The sequence below is a fragment of the Ochlerotatus camptorhynchus genome, unplaced genomic scaffold (assembly GCF_037179485.1).
Source record: "Ochlerotatus camptorhynchus isolate MF236.1 unplaced genomic scaffold, CSIRO-AGI_Acam_v1.1 ptg000006l, whole genome shotgun sequence".
In the NCBI taxonomy this organism is placed as follows: domain Eukaryota; kingdom Metazoa; phylum Arthropoda; class Insecta; order Diptera; family Culicidae; genus Ochlerotatus; species Ochlerotatus camptorhynchus.
The window spans coordinates 3,454,010-3,472,777 of NW_027040498.1; the positions used below are offsets into that span (position 1 = coordinate 3,454,010).

Genomic DNA, 18,768 nt, shown 5'->3' on the forward strand with positions numbered 1-18,768 from the left:
TCGATAACAAAATAGTCCACGTGGATGACGATTTCTAGTACCTGCGATGGATATCATAATCAGAAAATGTGAACATATTTTCAGCCGGCGCCGGTGGTGTAGTGGTAAGCGTGACTGCTTTCTAACACCCCAATGGGTCTGGGTTCGATCCCAGCCGAAGTCGGTGGGATTTTTCTGAGGCATAAAAATCTCTGGTCACGTCTTCCTTCGGAAGGGAAGTAAAGCCGTTGGTCCTCGGTTCATGAGTTGATGGGTCGATAGGTAGGGTCGAGGTGTGGGAGCTGCCTCCCTGGCGTCGGTTGCATTTTGGTGCTCAGCACGGAAAACAAGATCGAAGGAAAACAAATCAAGGACAAAAAAAATCCGTACTGAACATAAAAAAAAAAAACTGTTTTCAATCATGTACCAAAAAGAATACGAAGGGGAACTTATATTTCATAGATAAATAAAGCCGTCTTTCTGACAATCGTGAATTTACTGGCTTCAAAATTCAGCGATTTACTGACAGATATAGGAGGAAAAGGATTTGGAACAAAATCTCCTATTCGTCTGCTTCCGTCAATTGACTCAATTGACATCACTCCAAAGAAATTCATATAGGTATCTGAAAATATAAGACCAATCTTCTATTACAGCAACCTTATCAGCAGTGGAGGAGAACCGGGATGTGGTCAGCCTTCATTTCCTACAGTGAATAACAAATTCCGCCATCAGTACCAGATATAAAGTCCTTCACTTGAAATTCCATCAATTCTCATCAGCAACATCAACCCTACGATTCCATCTACCCTGAAGGCGGACAGAATCTCACCCTCATATCGACTATCCTTCCATTCTATTGATTATCAACGAAAACGATTTCGATTAGCAAAACAGACATGTTCATTTATAATTGGAACGTTTTAGAACGTTTCTATAAACGGTTGGGTTAAAGTTTTTGGGCGTTATCATGTGCACTCTTAAGGAGTCAATCATGATTAAATGCAGATATTGAATCATTCAAACCATGCTATCAAAACCTCTATCAAAGATATTGCTTCATTCAATTCTCAACCCTTCACTTCCCAGAAGGTTTTTGGTTGTTTTGAGATGCAAAAATGTATTTTTGAAAAAAGTACTAGAACAAAAGATGTTCCATATAGACTAAAATTTTGAATCCATCAAAAAAGTCCATCCATCAAAAATAACGATCATATGGAGAATCTTAAACAAAAAGGTGATCTTCTTCTTCTTCTTTCCTTTATTTAACGTCGGTCTCTGTTCCGCAATCTAGTGCCAATCACCGACGGACATCGATTGCCATCCATTGACGACAATCGAATGTGCAGGAAGGCAGCTTCCACACCTGCGTAGGATATCGCACCCATTCACAACACACATGGGCCGGAACCAACGGCTTTACTTCCCTTCCGAAGGAAGACGTCACCAGAGATTTTTATGCCTCAGAAAAATCCCACCGACCTCGGCTGGGATTGAACCCAGACCCATTGGGGTGTTAGAAAGCAGTCACGCTTACCACTACACCACCGGCGCCGGCCAAAAAGGTGATCCAAGAGACGTTTTTCAGTGGAATAGACAGTTAGAAATCAAGAGTGTGTGAGCGATCTGGTGTTAATGGTGCTGAATGTAAACATAAAGAAAGCAGAAATTCATATGAGAATAAACTGCTAGTTCTACTGTGATCTGTCAAAATTTTTTGGTAAACAAAAAAGTCAGCTGATCGCAACAGTCTCGCGGACAGCCTTATTGCTGTCTTGGGGATTTTAAGTTCTTTCAGGCTGTGAACCATTTGCCGAGTTAAATTTAACTCGTGGTTAAAAGTGACATTTCGAAAGTTATTTTCTATGTTCGAAAATCCCCGTGCTGTCGATCGACCGGTTTTCGAGCCACGGTTGTCAAAATTTAACTTCTTGTCTGTCAGAAATAACCATGCTCGGATAGCAGGGTTAATCGATAACTTTTCATCTGTCAAATTTTAACCAAAAGTTAAAATAATCCACCAAATGGTTCAGAGCCTCAGTCGTCTTCTTCTTTCTGTTCGCAGTGACATCTGTTACTGCAGTTGATAAGGGCTAGTAGCTTTGTTTTTCCAGTCTTCTAAAGCAGCAAAAATGACGTTTCGGTGATATATTTCATTATCTTCAGGGATTTCTATAATTATAAGGTGGTTACAAAATATAAATGTGTACTGCGCTGGTTGTGTCACTTACAGAAGCTACGTTTTTTTGTTGAGTGGATGTGTGTCTTAACTACGGCTATTAATATAAGTAGAGAGTAGAGCTTCCGTCTAATCGTCTTTGTGTTTTCGGTGCACTTATTTCTCATCATGCAAGCAATAAGTGCTCCGAAGCACTTTTATAACACTTTTTGCATTTTTTGGGGCAGTCCAGTTTCAGATGCAATCAGCAATACATCGGATTTTGTCTTACTGTATAGTACTTACTATGCGCGTTCCCAACAATGTGTGTTAAGTTGGGCCTCCGTTAGCTCAGTCGGTAAAGGCGCAGCTACAAAGCAAGACCATGCTGGAGAGGTGGCTGGGTTCGATTTCCGGTCTCGGACTAGGCATTTTTCGGGTTGGCAATTTCTCGACTTCGAGTAGTACTTGCCACACAATTATACTAATGCAAAAATGGTACCAGGCATCGAAAGCTCTGAGTACAAACACTAAGTTGAGAGCACGCAATAACCTCATAAGCGATAAGCAATAAACTTGAAATGCGAAGAAGAAGGAGCTCTTTAATAAATACAGATTGATTTATTTTAGGTAGATTGACAAACATGAGACGGACCGAAAAGTTGTGCATGGGAAGGAGAGAGTTAAATTAAAATAAACTCCTTTGTATGTATTGCATAAAAACAGTTGTAAGAAGAGCCAAATATATGTATAGACTTGATATTGCATAGGCTATTATGGATTATTCGCTAAATAAAATTGAATTGAACAGAATAAGTCTGTGATTTACCACGTATGATAAGAAATATAAAATCTGAAACTACATCTCAAAATAATTTATTCAGTAAAAATTCCGTTTGTAAAAATATATTAATAAGTTTTGTTCAGTAAAGTTTGACAATAACGGGTGTAAAATAAATGGGAGAAATGACGGCTTCGGTACTTTTGTATCGTCAGGGAGTAAATGAGTGATCTTTTTTTTTGCAAAAGGATGCTCTCAAATATGATGCACTCGTGAAGATAATAGGTAAAGAAGTGCCGAATCCGTCATTTCCGCTAGTACGATTGTTCAACTCCTTTCAACTCCAAAACATAAAAGTATATGAATTCAAGCACATATATTAATGATTAATATTGATAAAATCTATTACATTAAAATGGAAGATAAATGCATACTGCAGTAGTAATATCCTGAACGAAAAAATGTCTTGCAAAAAATGCTTGGTGGTAAACAATTGGAATTGATCTATTTCAACATGGAACTAGGTAATAATTATTCCCCTAGCGAGTAACACTCCGAGTAAGAAACACCATGAGGTAGACTTAGATTCCTGGCTTAGAGACTGACTGGCACATGACGTTCATACCGAATTCTATTTCACTGCTTAAAGTGATTATCAAGGAACGCATACACGTAGTCGTACACTACCAACATGATAGCTCCTCCAGGTCCCAAGCGCATCACCTTCGGTGTCAAGCCCTTGTACAGAGCGGCAAAGCCTTCCTCGCGGTAGACAATCGCAATCGAACCAAACGTAGACTTGTACTTCACCTGCCCCTGGACTGGTTGAGGACCCTAAGGAAATGAAGTAGTTCGTTTTGTGATGTGTACTGATTTGATCGAGATTGCTGCAAGAACGCTCACCTGAATCCTAGATTTAGCCACATCAAACGGAATGTTCACAATCGATCCCAGGGTACCGGAAACGAAACCGATTCCTATCTTACGCAGGAGCTCTTTCACTGAATCCTAAAACGAGGCATCGCGAGTGTTACTCAATCTTTCAGCAGCATTTGTCGCTAATTCGCAAGCGGTTAGTTACGAAGGAAAGTTACGCATGATGGGAACGATGATGACAGTCATGCAATATTCACTGAACCGGTAAGCAGATATTGGTCAAATGCGGGGTCGAAACAGATAGAAAGAGGCGCATGCATGCAACGGTATAGATCGCGGATAATTTAGATGCAAAAGCCAATAAAAAACATTATTACCTATGGCAATGAGGTTTGCAAAATAATCTAACAGTTCACCGGGGCAAATCAAGAACGTATTGCATGCTAGACGAAAATGCACGATCCACGGTCCACGCAAGAAAACGTAGGGATCTCAAACTTACCCACTTCCATCCAAAAGCACTAACGCTTCTATTAGAGCAAGCAGAAATGACGTGAACAATTACAATAGAAATGAAGTGCACTTCAATCAGTAAATAAAATAAAGCGATAATAGCGGAGCTTGATAGACTTACGTCATACTCCGGCAGGAATCCTTTCACACTGTGATAGAATCCGAAGTAAATCATGTTGAAAACACCGTTCCGTCCGATTGTAGCCGTTAGACCACGGTTCAGTCCGTTCAGTCCGAAGCCGGAATCGTGGATGATTTGCCGCGTTACGGCCCAGGTACTCGGAACCTCACCGACTCTGTAGGAAGAATTAATATATCATCCTATGTATGTATGTAGTTGGATTTTCATTCGATACTTTTATCCGAAATCCTTAGGGGGGTCCCTTCTGGATCCTCATTAACCCTATAACTAGGGAGGGGGCTCTTCTGGCTCCCCATCGCCAAACTCTGTCACTAGGGGGGGGGGGAGGGGTTAAAGATAAGCTAACTCTAACCTATCCGAAATCCAAAATTTTGTGTTAATTATTATGAGGATAAAAAAATCTGGTATTTACGTGTCAATTCCTTTAATTTAAAGGCCTTTCAATGAAAATTATAAAAAGTATAATGCATAAACGGGACAGCTCTGCTGTTTAGTCCTCTTGCGGGTGGCCATTCAAATAACTTTTTAAATGTTTAAACATAAATCGACGAAATATACATAAGTTCAACTTCAAACATGAAATGCTCCAAATATTTCAGTAAACTTAATAAATGTTGTACTACACTCACTTGTTTTTGTTTGCTTGCAGTGTGACTTTGACCATTTCGAACGGGTTCACCAGGATAGCTTCGGTCACTCCTGCTCCGAGCCCAGCCAGCGAAAAAGTCTACAAGATTTAACATATTTAGTTATATGAATCGCTATATAATAAAACCGACAAAACTACACACCAATGGCGTTGGCTTATCAGCTCCAAACAAGAAAAACCGTTTGTATTGCTCGAAAGTTAAGAACTTAACTGCACGTTTTGGAGTTTCTACCAGCACCGGTGGAAGAATTCCTTTATAAAGCGAAAAGAGACCCTCAGCCCGTGCCATTTTCCGCATACAGTCGAAAACTCCATTGTAGTAGGTCTTAAAAATGAGAATCAAAAATACATTTATCTATGCATCTCTAATGGGTTAATTTTAATCATAGCTAACACTTACAGCACACTTTGCTCCGCCAGCCCCAGGTGTGGCCTGTAGTTGGAGACGGGTCTTAACCAGATCCAGCGGATGCATGATGCAAACTTCCACAAATCCCGCTGAACCACCTGCACCAACTTGCATTGCCGCCTGCCGTAGGAATTCCTTCAGATCACCGCCCATTGCTGCTGACTTTCTTGACTGGCTCACGTGCTACTACCGATCACAAATTAGCAATAATTGCTGCAGCAAGATATGAAAGACAAAACTATATTCAATGGAATCATACGATTGCTTCATCAATTGGATGGCCTCGAGAATGATTCGGATTAAACGATGACAAAGAAGGTCAGACATGCGCGATGAATATTTTGATTGCCATAAATGCGAGTTATACATGTAGATGACATTGAGGTGAAATTAATCTTATTCACAATCTTTGACGAGTCAATATTTGGCAATGTTATCAGCTGTCCTTATGGTTGGCATACACAAATAATGCATAGTCATGTTTTAATCATTTTAAGGTCCCCACTGAACAGTAACTCTCAAAACTGTTTTGATAACTACTTTAAATTAGGTCAATGATTAAGAATTGAATTGTGTCTCCAAATTATTACCTTTATAAGCTAATACTCCTCTATATTGTCCAAACCCCACCGACTCCACTGATTGCTGATCCACATGCAGTGAACGTCTGTTTACTTTTTGCGGTTGACTGCCTTCTAAGCTACTGAACTACCACTAACACTCGCGTAACGGTACGCGATAGTGTTGGTGTAATTAATGCTTTTATGCAATTTTTCATTCATGAGGATGTATTTTACACACTATTTACAGTTAAACTACCAATGTTTACATCGGTCTGTCAGAAACAGCTGGTTGGGAAACGCAAAGTCACAGGTGCTTGATGACACGCTAAAATAAATCAAACATAAACTCTACACTAATCGAGCCGAACAATGGAATAGGTCCTAAGTATTGCGCACTTTTCCCTTTAATGGACAGCACAGTTTGAAAGTGCAAAAGTGTGACGATAACTCGGACGATAAGAGCTATCTGTAAATTTTTGGCACTCGTACCTGTCATCACGTCATATGTCATTTGTTTTACCGAGTTATAACGAAGAAAAGTAATTTCAACAAAATGAGCGTAAAAACCCTGATAAAATTGTTATGGTTATTTTGCTTAATGACGTGTTCCGGGCATAGAGGTAACTCTAAGACTAGTAGGTCCCGAAGAAACGTGCTCAACTTTTTGGTTCAGCTCTGGTACTCTCTTCGGTCCCAAGCTAATCGATTCACCCCTCGAAACATAGGAAAAACCAATAACCCCTCATTTTATCTGTCAAACTTTCATAGCGAATCAAAACAAACATTCCGTAGTACTAGAATTTCGACTAGAATGGAGTACGTTAATCGTTTGCTTGGGACCAATAGGCTAGTCAAGTAGTGAGCCAATTTAAAATCGTTAGTTTCGTATTGATTGTTGTTCCGGGTATTATCCAAACCATTTGTGAGATAGTTCTATGATTCGGGTTATCATTCTTTTAAGGTATTTTTTTTTCATTAGGGTAGGCGTTATTTCTTATTTAATAAAACAGTACAGGTACAAAAACCACAAACTTGGAGTTAATGATTCACAAATGATCAATAATATGCATATCCGAAACGTTGTCCGCAAGTGAACATCTAATTTCATTCTCCTCTGGTCTGATAGACTCCTGCATTGCTGTTACCAAAATTGAATTGGTTGACGATCGAGAGCGTTGGGCTCGGCGTAGTGCACTAATGCCGATGCTTTGCCCTTTGTCCCAGTGCAATTAATTGGTCGAATTCTTCTTTCAACACTGAGAGCTCTGAAGAAAATGCGTCATTGATGGTACTGGCAACAGATAGCCCACTGTGGTTACTCTCCAGCAGCACAGCTTCCGGAATAGGAACATATCTGAAGAACTTAATAATGGAAAGTGGAGGTAACTCCGACATTCTTTGTTCCCGTTCGTGTGCTGGAGCCGTTGTTATTTGCCCATAGCTTCCCCGAGCTAGCGTGACCGGTAAATTGTTTTCCATGCTATTCTCGTAGCTCATTCACCATCACAAAGAGGGACTGGTTGCTGGAAGCACCTGCTCGATCAGTATCCTGATCAGTATTTGTAAACGAAATATACGTTTCATAATGAATTTAATACACTTAAATACAAAAATAAACAAAACTTATAATTATATAAATACAGAAAAATATAAAATACGCGTATTCAATTCGGGTAGATGAATCGAAAATACCAAGACCAACAATTAAAAAGGCCTCAACTCCCTTTTGTAAATAAACCTTGTAAGGCCATTTTCTCGCGAACCGAAGTCCGCCAACGCAAAGCAGCATAAGGAACAGGTAGGGGAAATTCTCCTCTACCCGATTGTGTTTGCTAATGTAGGTTTTGGTTCGTGAGAAAATTGCCTTAGAAGGTTTGTTTACAAAATGGAGTTGAGGCCTTTTCAATTGTTGGTCTTGATACTCAAGTTGACAGCCCCTCGGTATCACCATAGAGGTAACTCTAATACCAGAAGGTCCCGAAGAAAAGTGCTCAACTTTTTGGGCAGCTCTGGTACTCTCTTCGGTCCCAAGCTAATCGATGCACCCCTCGAAACATAGGAAAATCCACGAACCCCTGTCAAAATTTCATAGCGAATCAAAAACAAACATAGTAGTACCAACAATCAATACGAAACTAACGATTTTAAATTGGCTCACCACTTTAGTAGCCTATTGGTCCCAAGCAAACGATTAACGTACCCTATTCTAGTTGAAATTCTATTACTACACTATGTTTGTTTTGATTCGCTATGAAAGTTTGACAGATAACATCAGGGGTGTGTGGATTCATGCAGAACATGCAGGGGTGAGTGAAATAGCTTGGGACTGCTTGGGACCGTTGTTCTGGTACTGAGTGAGCCAAAAATAATAATGATTTTCTTCGGGACCCAGTGGTCTTAGAGTTACCTCTATGGTAGTACTGGAATTTCGACTAGAATTGGGTACGTTAATCGATGTACTTGGGACCAATAGGCTAGACAAGTAGTGAACCAATTTAAAATCGTTAGTTTAACCTCGAGTTTAACATAGAAATACTAGAAGGAGAGATGGGCGGAGAGAATGTTTTGAACCAAATGAACTGTCAAAATCTGAGCCAAACGAACATTCCCATTAGAATTTTTCCGAGGATTTCTTATTCTTACTAGATTAAATTTGAGAGTATTGCAATCGAACAGAAATTTAATCATCCATATGTTTCGTGTGCTTCTCAAATTCAACTAGTTTTTTGGAATTAAAAGCCATATTCCAATTCTATTGATTAATTGATCTTAGTTGGTTAATTAATGGCACCAAAAAATGTGCAAAATATTGCAATGCAATCAATTATTAATTTGCATTTGAAGTGAAAAACGAGCGCTGCCCAAGAGAACCGAATTCCTTAATTACAACAAGTGGGACATAGGGTGGGACGGATTGTTTGACAGCATTCGGTAATCCTGGAGTAAACTGATGTTCGGTTATTTCTGCTTAAATTTATTTTTCGTCAACCGAGATTTTCGGTAACTTTGAAAGATTGTGGGTAACAAAAAGAACTAACGACAGCTCGCGGTTATTCTTCTTTGAACCGAACAGACTACCGAGCGTTCAGCAGATAAAAACTCGGTTGAAATCAAACCGAATTCGGTAATATTTTCTAAGTGTGTATGTGTCGGACACATATACTTAACATGTGTACACATAAAAGCCATCTTAAGCCACACATGATATAAGCATAGAGGTAACTCTAAGACTACTGGGTCCCGAAGAAAATCATTATTATTTTTGGCTCACTCAGTACCAGAACAACGGTCCCAAGCAGTCCCAAGCTATTTCACTCACCCCTGCATGTTCTGCATGAATCCACACACCCCTGATGTTATCTGTCAAACTTTCATAGCGAATCAAAACAAACATAGTGTAGTAATAGAATTTCAACTAGAATAGGGTACGTTAATCGTTTGCTTGGGACCAATAGGCTACTAAAGTGGTGAGCCAATTTAAAATCGTTAGTTTCGTATTGATTGTTGATATAAGTCAGTTAATAAGCAGACGCCTTGCAGAAAGTTAATGAAGATCATGTGTCAAATGAAATGAATAATCGGTCACACATAACTTTTATGCATTCTAATAGGACCTATGTGGCTTGTCTTATGGAATGTATAAGCATAGAGGTAACTCTAAGACCAGAAGGTCCCGAAGAAATGTGCTCAAGTTTTTGGCTCAGCTCTGGTACTATCTTCGGTCCCAAGCTCGGTCCCAAGCTAATCGATTCACCCCTCGAAACATAGGAAAATCCACGAACCCCTCATTTTATCTGTCAAACTTTCATTGCGAATCAAAACAAACATTGTGTTGTACTGGAATTTATACTAGAATGGGGTACGTTAGTCGATTTGCTTGGGACCAATAGGCTAGTCAAGTAGTGAGCCAATTTAAAATCGTTACTTTCGTATTGATTGTTGGTATTAGGGTACCCAAAAGTAAGTTAGCTGTACCCAGAACCCAACTAACATTTTCAGCTTTATAAGCCAACTTTTCCAGCGTTGTGCTGTAAAGTAGCTGAAACAAAGCTACAGATACAGCTACAAGTAGAAGCCAGCGAAATAGTTTTGGAGAGCGTTTATTCAACTTTTTCACAACCATTATTCAATTTGTCAGTCGCACTAAATAACATCACCCAATAAACGCTAATTTCACTTCTATGCAAATATTAATCAACTTTCAACTTGTAGCTGCAAATCAAAGCTAATCAAGTGAATATATTACTCATTTTATGGCTTCTATACAAACAACCACTCTTGAATAACATAAACATCAAAAGTGTTTTTTCAACAACTATACAACCTGTACTCAACTGATAAACTGTGTTAGCGCTACTTTGGAAGCTATTTTCCTGTCAACTAGGTTTATTTTTAGACTCGTGCCGTTTTACTAATAAATCTAAAAAGCTAATAAATCATCACACTAAAGCTTCATGTTAGCATTTCCAACCAACTCTGAAAATCGTTAACTTCGCGTATGAAGTAACATAAAAACACTTTGAATGTAACAACTCAAGGCGGGAGTAGCCGTCAACAATGCTGATGATGGTACAGCACGCAACAACCACCCTACACACAAAAATTATTCGTTTATAAAATTAAAAAAACCATTAGTAGAATTGAAAGTTTGCATTGGTTCTTTTTGGTAGAAAGTCATTAGCATTCAAAACAAAAGTCTGTCAACTCTCAATTCAAAAGTTGCCCGCTCTCTAGTTTTAAAAGTTGAAACTTTCAAAACGAATTGCAGTACTGTGAAATGAAAAACGTTGCAGTGTTGAAATTAAAAGTAGATTATTCTCATTTCAAAACAAACTTTTACCAGGAAAGTGTGGTGTAGTTAAAATTACATGGGCTATTTTTATTCGGAAATAAAATAAATTCATTTTTAGAGCAAGCGTTTCTTAATTTGAATTTTAACAAACGTTAAAAAAAAGCATTATTATGCAGGAAAAATATTTATTTACAATTATGTTATAAAATGACGTCTAGAAAGTACTCGTGCTGATAGAACACTTGGTAGGAATCACGACAGGTGATGGTCATCACGAAGAATACCCGGAACGCATGATCCGGTTCCGGACACTGCCATACATTGGAATGTGTGTGTATACCCACCGAGTGCCTCGTTGGTCTGCATTTTGCAATTGTACCTTGCTTGTGCCATTCTTTACACAGAAAAGGAACACCAGGGACTACTACGAGTAACCGGTTTTCTGCAAATACAAAATTGTTTTTTAAATTTAACGTTAAGTGTGTTGACTTTCGTTATCAACTAACTCACGCAGCGGGTACAGCCGTCGTCGATAGCAAACTACGACATCATAATATCTGATTGATAAACCATGTCTCCGATCAAGCTACTTCCATCGGATCTACCCTCACCGTATGGTCGATCCCTTCCTTCGTTTGTCGCACAACCTGGTCGAACCTGTCCCCGTGCAGTCGAGAATCCGAAGGCAACGGTTTTGTCGAAGGCAAAGATCAGATTGAATGAATTCTCGATGATTCTAACGAGCAACCATATTCTGAAATTTAAAATAATATTCAGTTTCTTACTCACACCAACCACGAAACTATCCTCATTAGCCACTTACCACTTAGAAGACAGTTCAATGATTATATTAAACAGACTCATATTTAATAGACAATCGAGGCAAATTGCAGAATTACATTACGGCCGCTGTTTTTCATTTCTTCTGGAATAAAATTTATCTCGTTTTCGCAGCTGATGTCAACATTCCACAAGTGGAAAAGGCGGCAATTGTAGGTTACCCGGGTTGCCAGTAAACGCAGTAATCACATCGTTGAAGAGGTATTTTTGACAGTTAAACACGTTTAATTTTGAAAAATGAACTTTTAAAATTACAAGTTGATCGTGAAAAAAAAAACTTTTATGCCAACAATTTAACTTTTATGTTGACTGTTTTTGTAGTTAGTTCATAGAATTGAGGGGAACTTTTAAATTGAAAATGGACTATTTTTATAGATACAATTTTTGTTCTTTGTGTGTACTGCTTTCTCTCTGAGATGATCACGTTGGTCATGACGAGAGGAGCAACACAATAGTTGGGTAATAGTACGTTCAGACTACAGAGTTATAACATGTTATAGCGCTATCTTGATGGTGGTTTCTGTGTTGCAATTATTTGACAACCGTTATAACATGTTATAACTCTCCAGTCTGGACAGCGTTTAAAGAAGAACTGCATTATAACACACCATCGACTGGAAATTCTCTCGCAACGTGGGGCTTTAGGTAGTGATGAAAACGTCGCTAGAACTATTCCACAGCCGCAGTCAGTTTATGAGCAACAAGAGGGACGCACATTTTTGCCTGTGGACTTGGAGACATACTTCAAGTCCCCGCGTACATCGTACGGGTTAGGCAAAAATGTGCGTCTATCTTGAAAACTGTCGCATTAATAGCCCTTCGCTCATTTTCAACTTCTATTCAATTTTCATACTGCCGTACTCTAACGGAACTATCCACCTACCCTCTTCTAAAGATCATTCTCTAGCTAATAAATCATCACACTAAAGCTTCATGTTAGCATTTCCAACCAACTCTGAATTTGGTGGTGTTGCCCATAACTAATTGCGATTAATTTGATTCGCAGTAAAATAAACATGATTATTTCTTCATAAAAAACCGTAAACAATATTTAATCTGATGTCAAGAGAAAGCTGCATAGTGATTTTTGGATAATCGGGTAAAGGTTGAGTAAGCGCCTTTCAAGTTCACACACAACAGAAGGATAACAGCTGTATAGAAGCGTTAATAGATATGCAATAAGAGCTTATCCCAACCGTCAGAACTGCCATAAGTAGCTAAGTTCGCCAGATTTGCTTGTATCCAGAATTTTACGAGCGCTTCCCAACAAACAATTTCAGCTGCAGATTAGCTTATACAGCCAAAATTTGCCTTATGCAGCTAATTTTTGCCTGTATAAGCTAAGTTGCAGCTAAAATTGTTTGTTGGGTTTTGGCCGCCACAATCCGGCTGAGTTTTTGGTACGGAACATATGATTTGACGTTTGGGTTGTGTCGTTTGACGTGTAAACGTTCAAATTTGATCGTTTACACGTCAAACGACACAACATAACCTTCAAATCTTATGTTCCCTACCAGAAACTCAGCCAGATTGTGGCGGCCATGAGCGATCGTAAAATACTGGATAGAGGTTGAGTAAAGGTTTCCTCATATCGTATAACATTTGAATACTCGCCTAACTTTTCAAAAGCTCCTATCTAACATTTAACTCTTTTCGAGAAAAACGAGGTTGAAGATTGACTAAATCTTTTTTGATACTATTTTAAACCAAATCAACTTTTGACATTTTTAAGACCTTTGATAGTAAAATGCGATAGTAAAATTTAAATTGAAATTATTATCTACCCGTTTCATACATTTTTTTTTCTATGACAACGTGAAAAATGTTACATCACGAAACGAAAATCAATTATTTTATTGATGTGTTTCACTTATACATTTTTGCCAAACATCAGCCTTATACATTCCATAAGACAAACCATATAGGTCCTATAAGAATGCATAAAAGGATGTGTGACCGCTTATACATTTCATTTGACACATGATCTTCATAAACTTTTTGCAAGGCGTCTGCTTATTAGTTGACTTATACATTTTATGAATAATCAGCAATAGAAATTTGCCAAAAGGTATAAGGAGATTTCTATCCGTGTAGGATATTTTGCTCTGGACATGTTATATAGGACGTTTTGTTATAATCACAGTTACATAGGTCATTTATGTTTTCAACATTATTTGTTTGTTTTTAAGCATTATGAGTGCATAATTTAAGTTATACGAGTTAAACGAACAATATGAGTATTGGACATGCATCATCTTTTTTTAACGGTACACGGCGAATGAGAACAACCCAAATTTGAGTTTAGTTCACTCATAATCGCCAAAAGTGCAGGAACTCAGCGATGAGTAAATTTGCCTCATGTTTTCCCAGGTTTTTCCAGGATTTTCCAGGGAAAAAATCCCGAATTTGAGAAAGGTAAAGATTGGATTCACTCAGTCTATTGGTACTACTCCGAAACTCAATAAAAGTTTCGTCAATTTCCTCATTTTGCGGCAGATTTTTTAGGTTTTCTACAGGAAACCATGACACAAATTTTACTCATCGCTGAGTTCCTGCACTTTTGGCGATTATGAGTGAACTAAACTCAAATTTGGGTCGTTCTAATTCGCCGTGTATATCGCAACACTGCCCACACTGAAACAAATCGACATGTACCGTTTATTGGATCCATCTTATAACATAGCAATGTCAGCAGATTTATTCATTCTATGTGATGATTGATAGATTCTATTGGATTATCACTTAAAAACTATGACTGCGATATGGAATGATTTCTATCGTAATTTCACATACTTAGTACTTGATAATACTTTGCTTCGAACGTGGTTAGCGAAGGTAAGAAGTATATGAATATTGTCTGATATATTTCATGGTGAAAAACTGTTGATATGTCATGGGTGGGAACAGACATCTAGAAACTAATGGAAAATCATATAAGTTTGCACTATGAGAAAATTCAGTAAAATATACCTGTTGCTTTTACTGATTTTTGACGTTTGTTGATATGTCGCGTGTAAATAGACATGTAGAAACTATTGGACTGTCATTTAACTTTGCAGTATAGGAAAACATGTATATCTCATTGTAATAGCTTGCTTTGATTTTTGACGTTTAAAGATTGTAAACAGATCTATCCCAATCATTAAATAGTCATATAGAAATGCCTTTTAAGAAATCCAACAGCAAGCATTTGTTTTGGCATGTTTTTCTGGGATGAATATCGCTCCCAATAAAATACATCTTACATGATTGTTCTCTATAAATTATTGAAACAATTTTCAATGATGTTAACGTACACTCATTCATATGATAATTGGTTCCAGAAAAGAATGTATTGAGATTGAAAAAAAAAAATGATTCTACTGTAATATTTACTTTGCTATGATTCTAATTGTAAGCCTTCTACACGGCTAATTCAGATTCCAGCCCTAAGTAGTACTCGAACTTCATGAGCCAGTTCTATCAAATCATATAATTTAGTCGTTGATTTATTGCACACAGGTGCATTAAGAAAGATTTGAACAAACCACACCACCGAAACGGAACATAAATTTGTCAGTGCTATTTGTCTTCACTCTAGCAAAACGAGCATAAAGTTGCACTACATTCCATGTCGGGAGAGCTGTTCTTACTTCATGCTATTTGAACGAGCTCAATCTTGAAGTCAGCCGTGGCCCAGTGGAATCGAGCACAGACACCGAAAGCATCACACCTCAACAGATCTTGATCGAATCCCAAATCAGCTACAATAAAAAAAAGGCACAACTGTGGGAGCCACTGCCTGATGTTTATTTTTCGAATTAATTTTTAGAAATCGATTAAATATATGTGTCAAAAGAAGAAGTAAATTTCATGTTATTTTCACATAAACTTTACTTCGATTGATTTATGACACATATATTATATTGTGGTGAAAAGTATAGCTTATGCTTATGGGTTTCAAATCCATTTCAGTTAATTATTATAATTTAATCGATTTTCATTTATCATATGACGATCATATAAAAGTTACCAAATTATCAGCATTGTAAATGTATCAGATATTCATATAGAATTTACCTGACACATTTTCAATCATATCATTTTCAATGGATTATCTTATAGCGCAAATTTATTAGACTTCCACATAACAGGAATATGTCAAATTCGTTCAGTGCACAGACTGTTTTGGTCGATCGTTGGTGGTCGCGTGAGCTGCTTTTTATTTGATAACAGTGTTATTTTAGGGTACTGGTTGAAAATAAAAAACAAACAGCTGTCAAGTCGAACACTTTGACAGCTGATTTCGTGGTTGAAAATAATAAACAAATCGATTTTACACGGCTACGCTCGCTAGGTTGGATTAGTGAGATCTTGCGTCGAGAAGTCAATAAATGAAATGAGTTAAGCGTTTACATTGCGAAAATGGTTAGTTGGGAAGTAGGAAAATATCATGGTACTCAACGTTGGGTCCCCACACTTCAGTACCCCTGTTGTGTGGGTTTGCTCCTCCGTTTTAGAAGGAGAAATGGAGACAATGACAAACTAGTCAAAAGTAGGTAAAAGTGAACTGGTTACTTTTTTCTTACCGTAACAAAAATAAATTGAATTTTGTCCATTTCGGTTTCTTATTCCTCCACTGTTCAGAGCCTTGCAAAACGCAAACTCTTTGCGTTTCAACTGTCAAAACAGCCATCAAATAGCGAAAAAGAAGAGGAAAAAATCTTAAAATCGTAAAGTGGATGAAAGTACTGTCGTTCGTAAGACGGAGAAATCGTGCAAAATTGGTTGAAAAATTACATCCTGCGGGAATAATTCTACCCAAAATCGGTACGCATCGTCCGTGGCTCGCGTTCGGTGTGGAAAAAGTGAAGAAATTCGTGAAATTGAGTGTGAAATCTTACGATTAAAATCTCGTCATCCAAGTCGAAGAAGAGGAAAGTTTTTGCTGGCTGGCTGGTGCAACACTCCTCCGCTGCTCGTAAAAGTAGCACTAGTGTGGAGGCCCCCCACAGACGGAGAAAGACGACGGCGAGAAAAATGATTTGAAAGTAGTTTTATTTAGCGAGCTGCTGCAACCTCGCTCGACTGAAAAAGGTAGTGTCGTTGGGTTCGGGAAAATCTGGTGGAAAACTGTATTTTGATCATTCCGTCGTGAGTGTCGTCGTAGGTGGAAGATCTTTTCCGGGGAAAAGTTTTTTCGAAGTTGGAAGAAGAGGTGCTGTAATTGCATTGCGTAGGAAGAAGAAGGTGGCAGAGCGCAACGCACGGGAGTATTATGAAATGAACCTTCGGCAATGGGGTCGCAAACTTTGGAAATACTGCGACAAGGAGTACTGGCCAGCTTGACCGGCGGATGGTTCTACGACGTCCATCAGAATGTGTTCTGCAATGCGGTCCACCTGTACATCTGGTTGTTCCTGCTTTTTCTTCCCTTCATCATTTACATGGTAAGAGTTTTGTATTTTTCTTCTTTTCTTTCTGCTCCATGTCGCGCGGAGTAAACACCACACATTCTCCTGCGAGCTGGCTGCTGCAGCACATCATCACCATTGGCTGGTAGCCTGCTGGCCCCTACGAAAAACTGTGGGGAGGGGAGAGGAGATACATGTCGCGCAAAAATATGCGTAAGATGCTGCAAATCCCGTTATTTTATTGCCGGATTTCACTTTTCCCATTAAGTTCACTGTCATCATTCGAGTTTCGAAGGGGTTTCCCGTTTTTTCTCTGCTTTCGTTGTTGTTGTTGTTGTTGAAACGAGTCTCTCTTTTGCTCTTTCGTGCCTAATTTGCAACAACACCTCAGCTCAATCTGATTGTCTTGGAGAATATTATATCCATTGAAGCGAAAACATTTCTTTATTCGTTGTTAGCTCAGCGCTCATTGCCGCCGAGGAGCTCCCGAGCCCCCAACAGCACACACGTACCTTGAGCGAGTGTGTGCGATTGCAGCAGCACCGCATTGCATTTCCTTGTTGGCTGCGAGACTCGTTCGTCAATCGTAATACCCAGTAGAAGAGGTGTTTCGTTAGAAGTGTCGGTTGCTTTCTAAAGCCATTTTGCAACGCAGCAGAATCGAAACGAGTGCTTGCTTGATTCCAAGATAAGAATATGAGGTTTATCGTTTTAGAGAATGATGCTGATGTCAGCCTAAATATCACTAAGTTCAGAAACAATGCGTAACATTCATCGGCTATCTAGAGTAGACTCAGGCCAGTAGAGCTTTACGGTCCTCTGATCCGAACCTTGTCATTGTATCCATTGACTATGAGATGCTTTGACATTTTTCCCCGAGGTCCACATTATGTAGTCACTTTAACACATTTGAGGTCATTCGTGCCTTTTCCGGGAATAAGATTTAAACTGACCTTTAGCGTGAGTGGCATGGATGTAAACCACTGCGCTAGGCATGTCTCCTCTTCGAGGTCCACCTATTTATTGCAAAGGTTGAGATTACTGTTTGCACGATCGATACAATCTATCTCATAGATGAGCAATTCTAGCTGAAACTAGTTTTTTGAGTTTCTAAAATATTGGATGATTTAAATTAGTACATGAGATCGGAGTGGTAAACAACAGTCATCAAACTCTCTCACTCCGATACTGGAAGGCACACAAGGTGGTGGTTGAGTGTGTTGCGAGAATGATGAATCAGATCCCGCTTACTAGGGGAGTTGGACCGTCTCTATCATATTACCGCATCGTAAGATTGATGAGGGTAGCATCAAGTCTACGGTAGCATAGTGGTAGAGCACTCGTCTAGCGTGCTGGGAGGTGTGGGTTTGATTCCCACCTGTAAGCAGTGGATTTCTTTTCACAATTTTCGCAACATGTCTCACCTCATAAATACATGTTCTTGTCTTCTAGTATCGTTTCATGACAAGTAGAAATAGTTTGACTCAATATTAGTCATTTACCCTTATACATCTTGCAGAAAACCGAAGACAACATATCAATAAGACTGGCAACTTTTCCATTTTGTCAAACGACCGGGTTGCCAGTCTTCTTGATATGTTGGCTTCGATAAAACTCTAATGTTTGCATACCATTTGAAAGGAAAACGTCATGGCGATTATTTGGTATATTTA

General features: G+C 38.7%; 2 protein-coding genes across 3 annotated transcripts in view; one reads left to right on the top strand and one right to left on the bottom strand.

Moving 5' to 3' along the window:
- Positions 1 to 3,371: 3,371 nt before the first annotated feature.
- On the bottom strand, positions 3,372 to 5,716 carry LOC135717291 (mitochondrial 2-oxodicarboxylate carrier). Its single transcript, XM_065239293.1, has 6 exons — positions 5,499 to 5,716; positions 5,241 to 5,423; positions 5,079 to 5,176; positions 4,429 to 4,603; positions 3,822 to 3,926; positions 3,372 to 3,752 (listed from the first exon to the last, which is right to left on the bottom strand). Exons 1-6 carry the CDS (start codon positions 5,658 to 5,660, stop codon positions 3,555 to 3,557), a joined length of 921 nt encoding a protein of 306 aa, XP_065095365.1. The 5' UTR covers positions 5,661 to 5,716; the 3' UTR covers positions 3,372 to 3,554.
- Positions 5,717 to 16,424: 10,708 nt separating this feature from the next.
- The window catches only part of pcx (pecanex), a 49,799-nt gene continuing 47,455 nt past the window's right edge, over positions 16,425 to 18,768 (top strand). For both annotated transcript variants that reach the window (XM_065239512.1, XM_065239521.1), the window contains exon 1: positions 16,425 to 17,131. In XM_065239512.1, the coding sequence (XP_065095584.1) occupies positions 16,979 to 17,131 (153 nt within the window). In that variant the 5' untranslated portion in view covers positions 16,425 to 16,978. The remainder of the gene's footprint in view (positions 17,132 to 18,768) is intronic.

Excerpts from the sequence above, each read along its gene's own strand:
- LOC135717291 (XM_065239293.1), bottom strand. The coding sequence starts at position 5,660 with ATGGGCGGTGATCTGAAGGAATTCCTACGGCAGGCGGCAATGCAAGTT. Across the intron at positions 5,177-5,240 it reads CTGATAAGCCAACGCCATTG|ACTTTTTCGCTGGCTGGGCT; the intron begins GTGTGTAGTTTT and ends TAAATCTTGTAG. Across the intron at positions 3,927-4,428 it reads GATTCCTGCCGGAGTATGAC|GATTCAGTGAAAGAGCTCCT; the intron begins GTAAGTCTATCA and ends GCCTCGTTTTAG.